This window comes from Lynx rufus, unplaced genomic scaffold (genome assembly GCF_022079265.1).
Source record: "Lynx rufus isolate CCGP_SWC_20201006 ecotype Redwood Valley unplaced genomic scaffold, mLynRuf1.p SCAF_2, whole genome shotgun sequence".
In the NCBI taxonomy this organism is placed as follows: Eukaryota; Metazoa; Chordata; class Mammalia; order Carnivora; family Felidae; genus Lynx; species Lynx rufus.
Window position 1 is genome coordinate 211,131,254 of NW_025814834.1, and position 13,211 is coordinate 211,144,464.

Below are 13,211 nucleotides of genomic sequence, written 5' to 3' on the forward strand. Positions count from 1 at the left end.
AGGTGGGTGATGGAGAGGTCCTAAAGACGTCCTTTTGCGTCGCCTGGCCCCTAACACCACCATACCTCCCCTGCACTCCCGGCTCTACCTCACACTTAGATTCCTGGGCCACGAATTTGGCCAGTGCCAGCTTCTCCATGGTGGCATCAGTCAGGATGCTGGGGTAAGGTGGCTCCCGGCAGCCTTTGATCATGGCAGACTTCAAAGAAGCCAAGAAGAACCTATACAAGGGAGTGGGGTTTGCTGTCAGAGGCCTGGGGGACCTCCACCCTTCAACTGGACGGGATCCTGGCCTGGAGGGGTCCCAGGAACTTTGGGGAGGGACCCGGCCGGAAGCAGAGCTCAGGGCAGCAGGCGGGGCGATGATGCACCGGTCGGTTGCCATCAGCTGTGACCTGGAAGAGGCCTAACCGTTCCCCGTGGCCGAGGTGCCTGGGGTCTGACGGTGAGGCAGGACCAGGTGAGGGGATGCCGCAGAACGGGTGGGACCCGGGTGCCCATCACCATCCGATCTTATCATGTGTACTTTCTGTATGAAAGCACAAGGGCCAGCAGTGGGGCTCGGGTGTCCTTCCTGGCGGGTGACTCACACCAGCCCCCTTCCTCTCCGCAGGCCACGCAGGGTCTGAGGTCACCTGAACTGACGACGGAGCCAGTCAGTGTGTGTGTACCTTTCCCTGCAGGTGCCGGAGGGAACACATCTGCTCCGCACTGGTTTGTGTCCCACTTCTCCCCCTCCTGCCCCAAGGGTGGGGAGACCAGGCCAGGACCTCCAGTCCTACAGGGACGGGGAGTTGGGGGATTGGCCGGGGGGGCGGGGAGCGTCACTCACTCAGCCAGGGCCACGTCAGCCGTGTCCAGCAGAAACTGCTTCCTGCGGTTGGTGCACACCAGCTTCACCGTCTGCTGGTCGAGGCCCACCTGCCAGAAACGATACCCTCACATGCACAAGGGGCTTGGCCGCTGCCTGGCGGAAGAGGCAGCCACGGCCAGACAGAGGGCCGGCTGGGGAGGGAGGAGGCAGACCCTGGCATCGCCACAAGGTAAAGCCCCAGAGGCCTGGGACCCAGGGCGTGAGTCAGGGAGGGGAGGGATGGTCAGAAATACGGTGGACAAAGGCGTCCTCAGACTCGGTTCTCATCCCCAGCATCCTGTGGTGAAGCCCCCGGGAGAGGAGCTGACGCCCAGCCCTGGGGGCGGAGGGGTCGAGGCAGGGACGTGCCTCGCTCTGAGCTCCCGAGGTGGGTGGCCAGAGGAGCCCCGTCCTATGCAGTTGGCCTATGCCAACCGCAGATCCTGCACTCACCGACACATAGTCAAGTTCATTGTAAGAAACTGCCTCTTCCACCAGGTATGGCTTCTCCGCGGCCCCTGAGAGAGGAGACCCCAATGCCTGTAACTCTCAGTGGCCTCTTTTCCCTCCCCCTGCCCCCTTTTCTAAGACTGGCCCCTCTCTCGGCGAGGACCCGTCCTTGTCCTGCGACCTGAGATGACAGACTAGGACAGTGACACGGGGTGCTCGTGGCGGGCAGGCCCCCGGGCTCGTCTTGGGGCGGAGCGGAGTGTTTTCGCCACCACACGCCAGGCAGCCGAGAGCCAGGGGCGGGGGGCACAGAGGGAGGGAGGGTGGTCAGTGTCGTCCTCGACCCGCTCTCAGCAGCTGCCCTGGCCTAGCCCGGGGGCGGCGGGCACCTTTCCGGAGCAGGTAGACATAGCAGTCTGTGAGCAGCACGTACAGCAGCTGCAGGGTGCCCTCCATGTGCCCGGTGCTCATCCGGATCATCTGAGGGGCCGAGACAGGGGACGGTCAGGCACCCCGGCTCCCGCCCCCGGCCCGGGCCAGCGCGCTTTTGCCCCTGGCCCCTGAGCTCCCGGGACTTACTTTGAAGAGCTGCTCTTCGTTTTCTCGAAACACGTGGATCATCAGCAGGAGTAAGTGATTGTTGTCTACCCTGTGAGAGGGACAAGCGTGGGGAGGGTGAAGGCCAGGAGGGGGGTGGGAGGGGACACAGGCACGCGGCGGCACCGTTGTCGCGGCTCTGCTCCTGACCAAGAGCCAGAGCGAGGGAGGGGAGACGTGCGCCCCGTCCCAGCCGCCAGCCCAGGCTAGTTCCTCCGGGGGTTCTGCTTGGTTCGTTGGGAGGACGACGCCCACTGTCCCCTGCTTTGCAGGCCGGGGGCGTCTCACGGCAGCCGCACCGAGAGCCCTGCTCACCTGAACTCTGCCGAGTGGGTCATCTCAGAAGGGCTCCCCTGCCCCTCATCCACCCCCGAGTCCTCAGCGCTGCTCAGACACGGGCTGGGCTGGTCTCGCTTGAGCTGGCAGAGAGCCTCGTGGGTCCCGGGCTCTGCTTCGGGCACAGGTCCGTCACCCGCAGGGGGCAACTGCGTCTCCAGTCCCCGGGTCTCTGGCTCCCGGGCTTCCCCCGGGGTGTCCTCTAGGGGCCCAGGTGCCTGTCCCTCTCTTCTTCCTCCTCCCTCTTCTTGGCCAGCAGTCGCAGGGCCACCAGGAACATGCAGCGGTTGGCCAGGCCCTGCAGGGTCATGGTTGCTGCCACTTGATGTAAGAGCGCTTGGACTCTCGACGGTAAAGCGGTAGAAGTCCATTGGGGCTGGAAGCCCCTCACTAAAGTCGCAAAATGGCGGCTTCTCCGGGGCATCCCCGGGAGAGCCGGTCCGAAAGGACTGGTCTGGGGACTGGATGTGGGAGCGCCAGGCGCTGGGGTCCAGCTGCCCGTTGAGCTGGTCAATGACCTTACTCAGGGGCTGCCCCAAGCGCTCCATGGAGGTGTCCTTCATTTCGGGGATGAGCAGACCCATCTGGCCCGGCTCCGGGAGCTCGCTGCTCTCAGCTGTGCCGCTGGGCCCCTCTCCCTCCTCCTGGGGGGAAGTGAAGGTAGCGTCCGGTGAGGCCCGCCCAAGGCCTGGGCTGCTGACGAGGCTGTCACCATCGCCCCGCCTGGCACAGCTGTCCTGGCTGGAGGAGGGGTGAAGCGGGCTAGCTTCCTCATCCGATCTGGTCTTCTTCTTCTTGCCGGTTTTCTTCTTCTTGGTGACCCTGGGACGGTAGCGATGGGGAGAGATTTACCATCTGGGCGCCACTGAGCTGGGGAATTAGGTGGGCTGGGTCAAAAGAGGTGATTCTGGGCGTGTGACCTCTGAGGGCACAGCCAAGCTTCCATGGTCCTGGGCAGTGCTGGCTGGGAGGCCCTAGGCCAGGGGCACAGAGCAGCTCAGGCCCTGAGGGACCCCCTGCTGTTGGCAGAGACAGGGACCAGAGGAACCCCTGAGCAGGTCCCACGGATTCTAGCCGATGACACAAATGAGCTAGCTGTGTTCTGGGGGGACAAAACAGGCCACGGTCGGTTGGAGCGATGGCGCCTCCCTTCAGCCCTCCCCTTAGGATGTGGCTGGTGGACCCTGGGCGGACCTCACTTCCCACTAGGTGTCACTGTGGATAATTCAACCAAAAGTGGACTTAAACTCTTTCGGGCTCAAACCCCTTGGTTGCAAATTGGCTGGGACGGGCGTGGCAAGGCGACCCCAGGTCTGAACCCATGAAGCCACTCAGGACTCGAACCACCCTGCAGAGGGGGACCCCTGACTCCAGTCACTGGGGAGCAAGGCCGGCAAGCCCCGGGGGTAGGACACACACATCTTCTCACCCAGGGCTGAAAGCCTCAGGGCGGGAGCCAGGGGCAGTCGGGAGCCCAATCCGTCAGCACTTCCTCCCTTCTAGGTAGGCCCCTGGCGATGGATGGAGACCCTTTTCTTTCAAGGAGCCATGCTGAACTACAATCGGTACAGACCTCAGAAACTGTACAGCGACACCCAAGGACCCCCTGGGGAAGAATTCCAGTCTGAAGGGACTTTGTGGCCCTGGATGAACCTGACAAATGCCCCCCACCCAGGCGTGGCTCCGGTCATGGCCTGTGCCACACTGTCTTCCGGGCTCGGGCCCTCTGTTTCTTCTTGCTCAAAGAACTGCGGGAGAACCACTCAGTCTCCAGGCAGATGCCCATGAGCCCCCCCAGGGGGTGCGTGTGGTCCCAGTCTGCACGGACAACGTGACACTAGGAGTGCACAGCATGGACGTCAGGATATGCTCATCCAACTGCTCTCAGGGCCCCTCCCCACCGACCTGATGACCTCCAGCTCCGTGCAGGCGTCTGGCAGGTCAAGAGTGCGGGATTCCCCCTTCTCCTGGGACATGGTGTGCACAGGGGTGGTGTCGGAGGAGGACACGGTCTCTGCCTGGTCCTCACTGAAAGGGTTGTGGCGCTGGGTGGGACTCTTGGTGGAAGCCTTGCTGCTGGTCGGGTCCGAGGCGGTAGAGCGGGGCCCGCTGACAGTGTCTGTGAGGTCTCCATCTGGGAGAACGGGAAACAGGAGACAGCCTGTCAGACAGCATCTGGGGCCCCCGGGCCCCCAAGGCATGCCTTATCCCATGAGGGAGGTGGGTGAGTTCCTCCCAGGGAAATCCGACCGGGGTGGCCCTGCTTTAAGATTTGAAGCCCCAGAGCAACAGGACCAGGGACCTGGGCTTGAAGAGCGACTTGGAGGGACACCACCACCACCTGCACTGGGAACCCTCAAGAGCTCGTAGCAATCTGGCCGAGCGCGAGTTAAGAGCCCTGAGGTTAAACAGCCTCCAGGCTGAAGCCCCTTAGGACAGTGACCTCGATGCCTCAAGAGGAAATGAGCCACAGACCTCTCAGGTTAACCTCAGAGCCTTCCGATGGAGAGTGCCAGAGGGGCACTGGGGAGCCCCTTCAGCACCAAACGCCACCGGCAGGGCTGAGATACCCAAAGTCCTCTGAAGGGTGCCCCCCCCCGGAGGCAGATAAAACGCAACAATGGCAGAGAGAATAGAGGGAGAGACTGGGAATCAGAGAAAATGAGGGGTGCAGAGTCGGGGCAGGGGCTGAGGGCAGGACAGGGAGCCCAGAGAGTGAGGAGCGTGGGGGAAGGGCAGAAGACAGACCCAGAGCACAGGAGGCAGGATGCGAGGCCAGATCAGGGCAATGAGGAGATGCCAAGGGGAGAAGAAAGGTGTGCCGAGTGGCTGCCCCCCAACAGCTGCCTCATGGGCTCTTCGGTGGCCGCTTCTCTCCCTGACATCCTATCCGCTCACTCCTGGGGCGGGGGGTGAGGGGAAGGGGGGGCAGGACCAGGCGCCCCTTGAAGGTGAGAGCTGGGAACTCAGTTTCACTCAGCTTGCCTACTGGTCCTTTCTGGGTGGGTCACCCTGACCCTTGGCTCCACCCTGGGGAGAAGGCGGGGAGGGGAGGGAGGCTGACTCTCCAGAGAGGGGCTGGTTTAACGGCTCCCCCTGCCCCCAACCATCCACCCCAGGTACTGGAACGGGCGTGCCTAAAGCACACGGGGCACTTATCTGGCGGCAGATGGGAGCTGCCCCAGCAGAGGACTGAGGCCCAACCGGCGGAAGAGGCTGGGTGACAGCTAATGGCACGGGACAGGGGACGTTCACGCCCCATTTGCCAGCTTACACACGTCTCGTTGGCCATTATCTGCCCAGAGGAGACACAGTAAACACGCTTCCCGTCCTCAGCCTCGTCTGGAAGGGCCCGACCTGCTGTCGGCTGCCTAGTGGGTCTTGGAAACCGCTGGGCAGCTGTCTGCTGATGCAGCACATCAGCCAGTTTTTTAAAAAGTACAGCGTCTCTTCACGGGAGGACAAAAGCGGGGCCGAGAGCAATCGCCAGCCCTGCCAGAAAAACACTAGCAACACACGAGATTTGCTGCTCGTGTCCCGGGACCCCAGAGCCTTCGTTCTCAGGTGCAGCAAACCTCGCCCTTTGGTCTCAAAGAAGGATCCCGCAAGGCCAGACATTCTTGCTCCAGCCCCCAGAGACCTGCGGCTGTCTGTGGGAGCAGCTGAGGGGCGAGTGAGCAGGCCACGGGACGTGCTGGGTGTCAGGGCTGGACGCTGGGGGGGCCCACCAGTTCTGGAAGTGAGCTGAGGACCATGGAAGGCCGCCCCGACCCCCACTCCAGGGCCCAGAGTTTGGAGCCGCCCCCGAATCCTGCTCCCCTCCAGGTGGAAGGAGGCAAAGCTTCCCAGGTGAGCTGCCAGAGGAACCTCGGGAACTCAGGAGGTCACGGGGTGGGGTGGGGGGGCGGATTAAGGTCACCCGGCCCCCCGGAGCCCAGCCCGGCCCCGCCCGAGCAAGCAGTGCCACCGGGGCTGTTAGCTCTCAGGCCACAGGGAGCTCTCAAGGGCTGCGGAGGAAGGTCAGGCCCTGCTTGTCAAGTGACTGCAACAGGCAGCGAGGAGCTGGGTCGGGGGAGGGGGTTAGTGGTTAGAATCAGAGGGAGAGAGGGAAAAAAAAAAAAAAAACACCAATGCCCAGCATGTGCACTGCAAGAAGAGAGGTTGAGAGGGTAAATGATGTTATGATGGAATTCTGGATTTCGGGATGATCTTAACTAACTACCCCGTGGCACTCTTCAGTGCTACACTCACAGCCAGATGACCTAATTAATTTTCCCTCATGCCGTATCTTATTTCCCTCAAACTAAGCTACTTCATGCTCACGTTACTTGGGAAAAGATCATCCGTCATGCGTTACTCAGAGATCACGGCACTAATAGCAAAGGGGCCGGCTCTGGAGCAGCGGAGAGAGACGCACACCTCTGCCTCCTGCCCAGGATGAGCAGCCAACACCCCCGCCCGGGCCAGCCCCTGGCGGAAGGGGCCCACAGGGCGAGTGGTTCTTTAACAAGGAGGGAGCGGGGGTAGCTATGGCCTCAGATCTAGAGGAAGCATTAACCCTCTCAGAAACGTGCCTTGAGTAATCGTGAGAACGTGGGGTGGAGCTCTATGGACTTTCGGAAGCCCAGAAAGCGGAGTCACGGGCAAGAGAACGCCCAAGTGTCGTTGCCGCTTAGTGGACAGGTGGGAGGGCAGGCAGATTCTCTCTTAATCTGCCTTAAAACTTCAGAGAGTATCTCCCTGTGGGAAGTTTCAGCAGTGCCTGGGCAATTTCGCTCATTCGGTCCTCAGTCTCTTTCAACCATGCCAGAGAGGAGGCCGTCAAGAACGGACTGGAGGAATCGAGTCCTCTGCCTTTCCTGCTCGATGCTTCTGACCCAGGAGCACATCTGACCTGAAGGAGCTTACGGTCCACAGGTTCAACGCACGCTTTCCAGAACAAGTCCCCGCTCTCTGGGTCGGGCCACTGGCACCCCCGCGAGGTGGCAGTCCCCTGCGCACAGCCGGCGCTTCGACCGGACCGGCAAGGGAATCGGGACGGGAGATCGCTTGGCGACCCCATGCGGCCACCGCGTGAAGGCGGGAGTCCTGCGCTACGAGATGGGATTTGCCTAGGTCAAGTTCTCCTCCTGCAGAATTCCATCTATCAGAAGACCAAACTTGGCTTTATTATGATCACTGACGTTATTACAAATAATGAGCTGATTTCGAATCATGCAGCAAGCTTGGCATGGAAACGTAGCGAAACGGGAAAAGAGGGTGACAGCGGACTCTGTCCCACCTTCCCAGTCTGTGCTGGGTACAGACGGCACTGCTGGAAACACATCTCCAAAATCATAATCTATAAAAACGAGGGACAAAACCGAAGATTAGAAACGGGCAGTGGCAGGAAAGGGAGGGCGGGGGCAACGGGGTGGGCGACACGGGGAGAAAATGAGAGAGGAAAAAGCTACATTTTCTACCTTTCATCGAACAGCTTTGGGGAACTTTTATGCTTCTCAGCTCGGACACTGGCCCAGAAGCTCTGAGCAGCTAGAAAGACCTCTGGGGACAATCCTTTCCAACCCCAGCACCTGGTTCTGGGACGTGGGCTCCCCCGTACCTAACCTTCTTTTCTATCCCCTGCCTTTCTTCCCTCTGAACCGAGCAGCGGGTGGCAGGTGGGCTCGAGGGGACACGTCCGCCGTGGACGGCCCAGCTGCTCCCTCGGGGCCTGGCCCCTGGCTTCTCCGAGGCAGCCCGTGAGCGCCACCCAAGGACACTGCGCTGCCGCCTTCTGCTTGTACAAGGAGTCGTGCGAATGACAAGTCTGAAAGTATTGCCCTCATGGGCCCTCGGCTCATTGCACAAGCAGACACGGAGGAAGAGGGCCAGGACCTCAATGCTAATGCAGTTCTAGGGGCTGAACTTGTGCTCGGGGTCCCCTTCCCTGGAGCTGAGGCAGGTGCAGCCAAGGAAGAGCTCTGGTTTCCCACACGGGACGAAGGTTGGAGGAACGGCCAGTTTTACAAACGAACACAGGGGGTCTGAGGTTTGAAAGAAACTGGGCTGTTCCAGTAAGTTGTTGGATCAAGAAAACAAAGCAACCTACAGACGTGACGACAGTCTTTTCCAGTCTCAGGTGCAGTGGGGGCCCATCAGCCCTAACATGCTAGCAAGTGCGGGAGGGGCTCCTGAGAAACGGGGGTCAAGTTTCCCTGAACTTCGGACCCCCGGGTCAAGTTTCCCTGAACTTCGGACCCGTCTGGCTCTCTCGTCTCCATCCAGGGGTTGCTCCGCCTCTGTCTGCCTAGAACCAGGGCAGCGCGACCTCCCCAGGCAGGCGGCCCTCACCCCTGCAATGGCAGGGAGAGTTTCCGGGTCACGCAGCTAATCCCTCCTCACGTAGAAAACCGCCCCAGGCGTGTGGCACTGGCCTTCTGGAAAAGAGTCTGACATTCCCATGATCTCACGCTGGCTTTTTGTGCCCACAATCAGTGTTTTAGCCGCCGCGGAGACACTGAGAAAACGAAGATCTGGGAAATGATGGGCCCTGTCGAACTTCAAATCTCCCCCATCGGACCGCAAGGAGCCCGGAAAGACACCAGCCAGCCAGGCACCAGCAGTGTCACCGCAGAGGCGTGGCTCCCGGCCGCCCGGGGCGCTTACCCTCGCTGGATGGGGCAATGGCGCTGTCATCCCACTCCAGGTTGGTGGAGGTGACGGAGTTGAAGGAGTTGAGGGACAGGCTGTCCGAACCTTGCACGGAGCTGGGGAGGCGGTCTTCGAAGTCCAGCAGGTACTGAGGTTTGTAGTAGTCAGGCATGTAGGGGGCCAAGTCCAAGTAAGGGGCATCCTGAGACGAGAGTGCAGAGGGCAGGCTTGGCTGCGGGAGGCCTTGGGCGGCCGTGCGCAGACCTGCCCCCGCCAGGCCTCCGGTGCTGGTTTTCCTTTGGGAGAGCAGTGGGCCTAAGGCTCTAAATTCAGAAATTAGCCGCTAAAAGGAGCGATGAGAATGGCTGTGGCTCATACAGCGATGGACTCGAGGCCAACGGAGATGACAGAACCCTACTCTGCCTGTCGACCCCTCCTTGACCTCTGCGACTATGAGAGTCGCTCCCGTTTCCTCCAGTTTCGCCTGCTTTTCAGCAGGCAGCCTGTGCTGCTGGTGCGGGGGCCTGGCGGGGTGACTGGACTGGGACAGGGCAGCTGCCCGCTGATGAGCCAAGTCCAGAGCCGCTTTGGGCCCTCCTCAGCCCCTCCTGGGCCAGCGTCCTGTTTCTCCAGTGGGTGACCGTGAGGGAGGCTGGGAAGCAAGGAGCCGAGGACCCTTCTAGGATCCCAGGAGGCACAGGGGTGAACGTGCCTGGTCTTTCCTAAACACGCTGTAAACATGACAGAGGGTATTTTAGCACTAAATACTCCAGGCGATGTGGGGACAGGCAGGAAGGGGTCACCTGAACGAGGAGTTCTGGCTTAGATAAGCCAAGATAGAATCACCTACTCGGTTCCACTGTTCTGACCCTGAACCCTCCCGTCCCTGAACACCAAACATGTGGCTCAGGCTCAGTCACACCCCACAGGTCCCCTGAGAGGAACCAGAAAAGCAAAATGGTATGCCCACCCTGCCCACCCCGCTGCCCCCACAGGCAGCAAGAGCCAGGGTGTCTCACCAGATCCAAGTCAAATCGAATGAACTCCAGCCCAGACACCAAGGTCAGGAAGAGAGTCAGGTGATCGTGGCTGCAGACCAGGGCATTCCTGTGAGACACGAGGAAGGACGATGGTTACCAGCTTGGCCGTATCTCCCCGGCAAGCCAGCTGTGTTGAAATCTGACATGTGACGTCCCCAATCCCTGGAGGGCACCCAGCTTGGGGCAGCCTTCACCCGCCCCTTTCCAGCATATTCTCCTACTGGGTTTAGAGCCACACAGCACTTTCCTGCCAGTGTCTTCAGCTATGAGGCCTGCGGCACACGGCTCATCTAGCTCTCTGCCGCTGCTCTATGTGGTTAAGCATTCTAGTAAGGTCTGAGGCCGGGGTGGAGGATCGGGCAGAGGCACAGCACCACATTGCTACACAGGAGCCCGGGGGGGACGCCTGCCCAGACTCCCGGCAAAGGCATCACAGGCAAGGCGCTGAGGCCTCTTCGGCCACCATTGATGTGGTCCCAGCACGCAATGCCAGGCTAGGCCTCTGTCGTGGCACGCCATGGTGTCTGCGTGTGACAAGAGTCTTTGGGACAAGGTTCAAGGGGAGCTCCGGGGCCACGGGAGACAGACTGTTCCGGACACTCACTTGACGTAGTATTTGTGCAGCAGACCCAGGTTCTCCTGGAACAGCCGCAGGTAGCTCTCCAGAGAGTTCTCGTTGAGCGCCAGGTATAGCCAGGCCCTGCCTGCAAACACACGGCAGGAGTGACCAGAAGGAAGGTCTGTCAGGGTGCTGGCTCTTCTGGCCCAGGGCGGGCGGGAAGGAAAGGAAGAGTAGCTGAGGGCACCCAGCACTCAGAGAGCCTCCTGTCTTGCTGCAGGGCCGTAACCCCTGACACGGGCCGGCTCCTGGTCAGACCCTAGCTGGCAGCGGGGCAGGGAGACCTGAGAAAGAGCACAGGTCACACGGTCCAGACGGGTTGAGAAGTATGAGCGCTGTGCACCAGCCCTGGCGGCTAATACCAGCTCAGGGAGAGAAGCGAGGCTCCCCGTTCCGGGCTGGGGCTCCAGAGGAGTCCGGTTGTCCTCAGCACCTCACTGTCCTTCCCCCCAGTCCGTGACGCCCCAACTAACCGTCCTACGCAGGGCGCCAGCAGTGGAACGCCCCTCTGCCACTGGGCGCCACGGGGGAATCAGCCTCCCGGGGCTGACCCTGAGGCCACACCTTCGCCCCGGGCCACCCACCACGGGGAGGACAGCGGTGGGCCCTTCCCAGCATCCCCCTGGGCCTACTCACTGCGCCCCAGGTTGGTGGCCACGTGCTGCAGCACCTCGATCTGTTTGATGGCCTCTCTCCGGGTGAAATGCACCACGAGCACCCAGTAGCCAGATGAGAGGTCTTGCAGTCTGAGAAAACAGGACAGGAGCTGCCATGACCCGAATGAGCTGGGGGCCGAAAGCAACAGGGTCCCAGCTCCCAGCTCCCAGCGGGGGCCCAGGGCAACCACCACGCCTTCACGCCTTCACGCAGGGTCTCATTTGCTGCTAATTCTTTCCACAACCATTCAGCCCGCAAGGAGGTGATTTATGGGGGCAATTACAGACAGCCTGCGGCCTGAGGCAAATCTCTTTCTGCCAAGAGAGGGAAGAAATAAAGGGCAGAGGAGGGGAAGGACTTCTCTCTGGAGGCTCCCAGGTGCCCTGCGGTCGGTCTTCTCCGGAAAGGACCCCCAGCTCACCCATACAGCAGGGCGTGGTCCAAGTGCTCGCACAGGCGCTGCAGGACCTTGTCGTGGTTCCGGATGGCAGGCGTCTCATCCTCGCAGGCGGCAAAGTAGCTCTGCAACTGACAGGTGAACAGAGCGGCCCGGAGTGAGAAACAGATAAAGAGGGGGGCTGTAGCAGAGGGCAAAGGGAACCAGTCCCAGGGCACCTGGCTGGCTCGGTGGGTAGAGTGAGCGATGCGTGATCTCAGGGTTGTGGGTTCAAGCCCCACGTTGGGTTTGCAGACCCCTTAAAAATAAAATCTTAAAAGAGGGGCGCCTGGGTGGCTCAGTCGGTTGAGCGTCCGACTCTTGATTTCGGCTCAGGTCCTGATCTCAGGGTTTGTGAGCTCGAGCCCTGAGTGGGCTCTGTGCTGATTCTGTCTCTCTCTGCCCCTCCCCGACTCACGCTCACTCTCTCTCTCTCAAGATAAATATTTTAAAAAAATAACAAAAGAAAAAAACCAGTCCAGTGATGTATCCGTGGTGACCAAGAGACAAGTCTACCTCAAGCCGCCTGCACCGGCTGCTTACCCAGCATCCAGAGGGCAAAGGCTGTATCCTCGGGGCCCAGTCCCAAGAGGTCCTCAGCTAGTGCTTTGCACAATGCCAGCTGGATGCTGGGAGGGGTCCACAGCCTGGGTGTAGGTCTCACATGGTACCAGGCTTCAAGTCAGGGCCACAGTGCCACACCACTCCAGGGGCCCTACGTGCAGCCTTATCTATATAAACACCACCCACTCCCGGAGTTGTGTGACACGGTGGCCCTTCTCTGGTGGCCTCCTTGCTGGAGGCTGACCTGGGACACAGATTTGCCCGAGGAGATAGACTAGGTTGGATACGGGTCGGGGTATCATGTCAAGCCCTGCTCCAAGAAGGACACCTGTTTCCGGGCTGGTGGGTGGGGGCAGGCGGGGAGACGAACCGCAGCAGTAAGCAAAGGCCAATGGAGGGGAGGGAGGCTCTCTCCGCCAAGAAAGCCCCGATCCTTGAACTGGATCCTCTGAAACCACCGTGAGGAGGCAAGGAAAGCCCTAGGAGACAGGTCTTTCCACCAACTTTGTTCTAGCCATACTCTGGTCTGCTGTTGCCCTTCTGATGGCCAGACCGGGGGGCGGGGGGTGGGGGTGCAGACACACAAAAAGAACACTCATCTCAGGTTTGGGCCCTTGGCACTGGACAAACGTGTTCTCAAGTGTTTTCTGGACGCAGCGGTAGAGACAGCAGCAGCAGCAGCAAGAGACATCAACCACACCAAGGAGCACGCGCTCTTGGCGAGAGGCCAACCATTCAGCACCCACAACAAAAATAGCCTCTCTTTCCTGTGGCCCAGGGTGAGTCCAGCGGCCCTGCTGGCCCGGGATAGACCCCAGTCCTGTGGGGCCACCCTCTCTCCTGAGAGACAGGCACCACAGTCCCGGGAGGAAGGTTTCCAGAACTGAAAGGAAAAGGGCGGTGAGCTTGTGCAAGCTGCCCAGTTCCCTCCCAGCAACGGCTGGGGCTTGCCTTGCTCACTTCAGGACAGGGAACCATACCGGAGTCCAGACTTTCCTTTTTCTTTCTTTTTTTCAACACCCGAGC

At 60.7% G+C, this 13,211-nt stretch overlaps 1 protein-coding gene across 2 annotated transcripts in view; it reads right to left on the bottom strand.

Annotated features, from left to right (window-relative positions):
- Positions 1-13,211, bottom strand: part of PLEKHM2 (pleckstrin homology and RUN domain containing M2) — a 35,673-nt gene that overhangs the window by 3,826 nt on the left and 18,636 nt on the right. Inside the window, exons 2-14 of one of the 2 annotated variants that reach the window (XM_047083275.1) lie at positions 11,607-11,713; positions 11,165-11,274; positions 10,514-10,613; positions 9,889-9,976; positions 8,885-9,071; positions 7,518-7,577; positions 4,142-4,370; positions 2,216-3,058; positions 1,883-1,952; positions 1,693-1,783; positions 1,307-1,371; positions 833-921; positions 89-221 (exon numbers count right to left, since the gene is read on the bottom strand). In XM_047083275.1, the coding sequence (XP_046939231.1) occupies positions 89-221; positions 833-921; positions 1,307-1,371; positions 1,693-1,783; positions 1,883-1,952; positions 2,216-3,058; positions 4,142-4,370; positions 7,518-7,577; positions 8,885-9,071; positions 9,889-9,976; positions 10,514-10,613; positions 11,165-11,274; positions 11,607-11,713 (2,172 nt within the window). The remainder of the gene's footprint in view (positions 1-88; positions 222-832; positions 922-1,306; positions 1,372-1,692; positions 1,784-1,882; positions 1,953-2,215; positions 3,059-4,141; positions 4,371-7,517; positions 7,578-8,884; positions 9,072-9,888; positions 9,977-10,513; positions 10,614-11,164; positions 11,275-11,606; positions 11,714-13,211) is intronic. The other variant, XM_047083276.1, reaches the window with a different exon arrangement.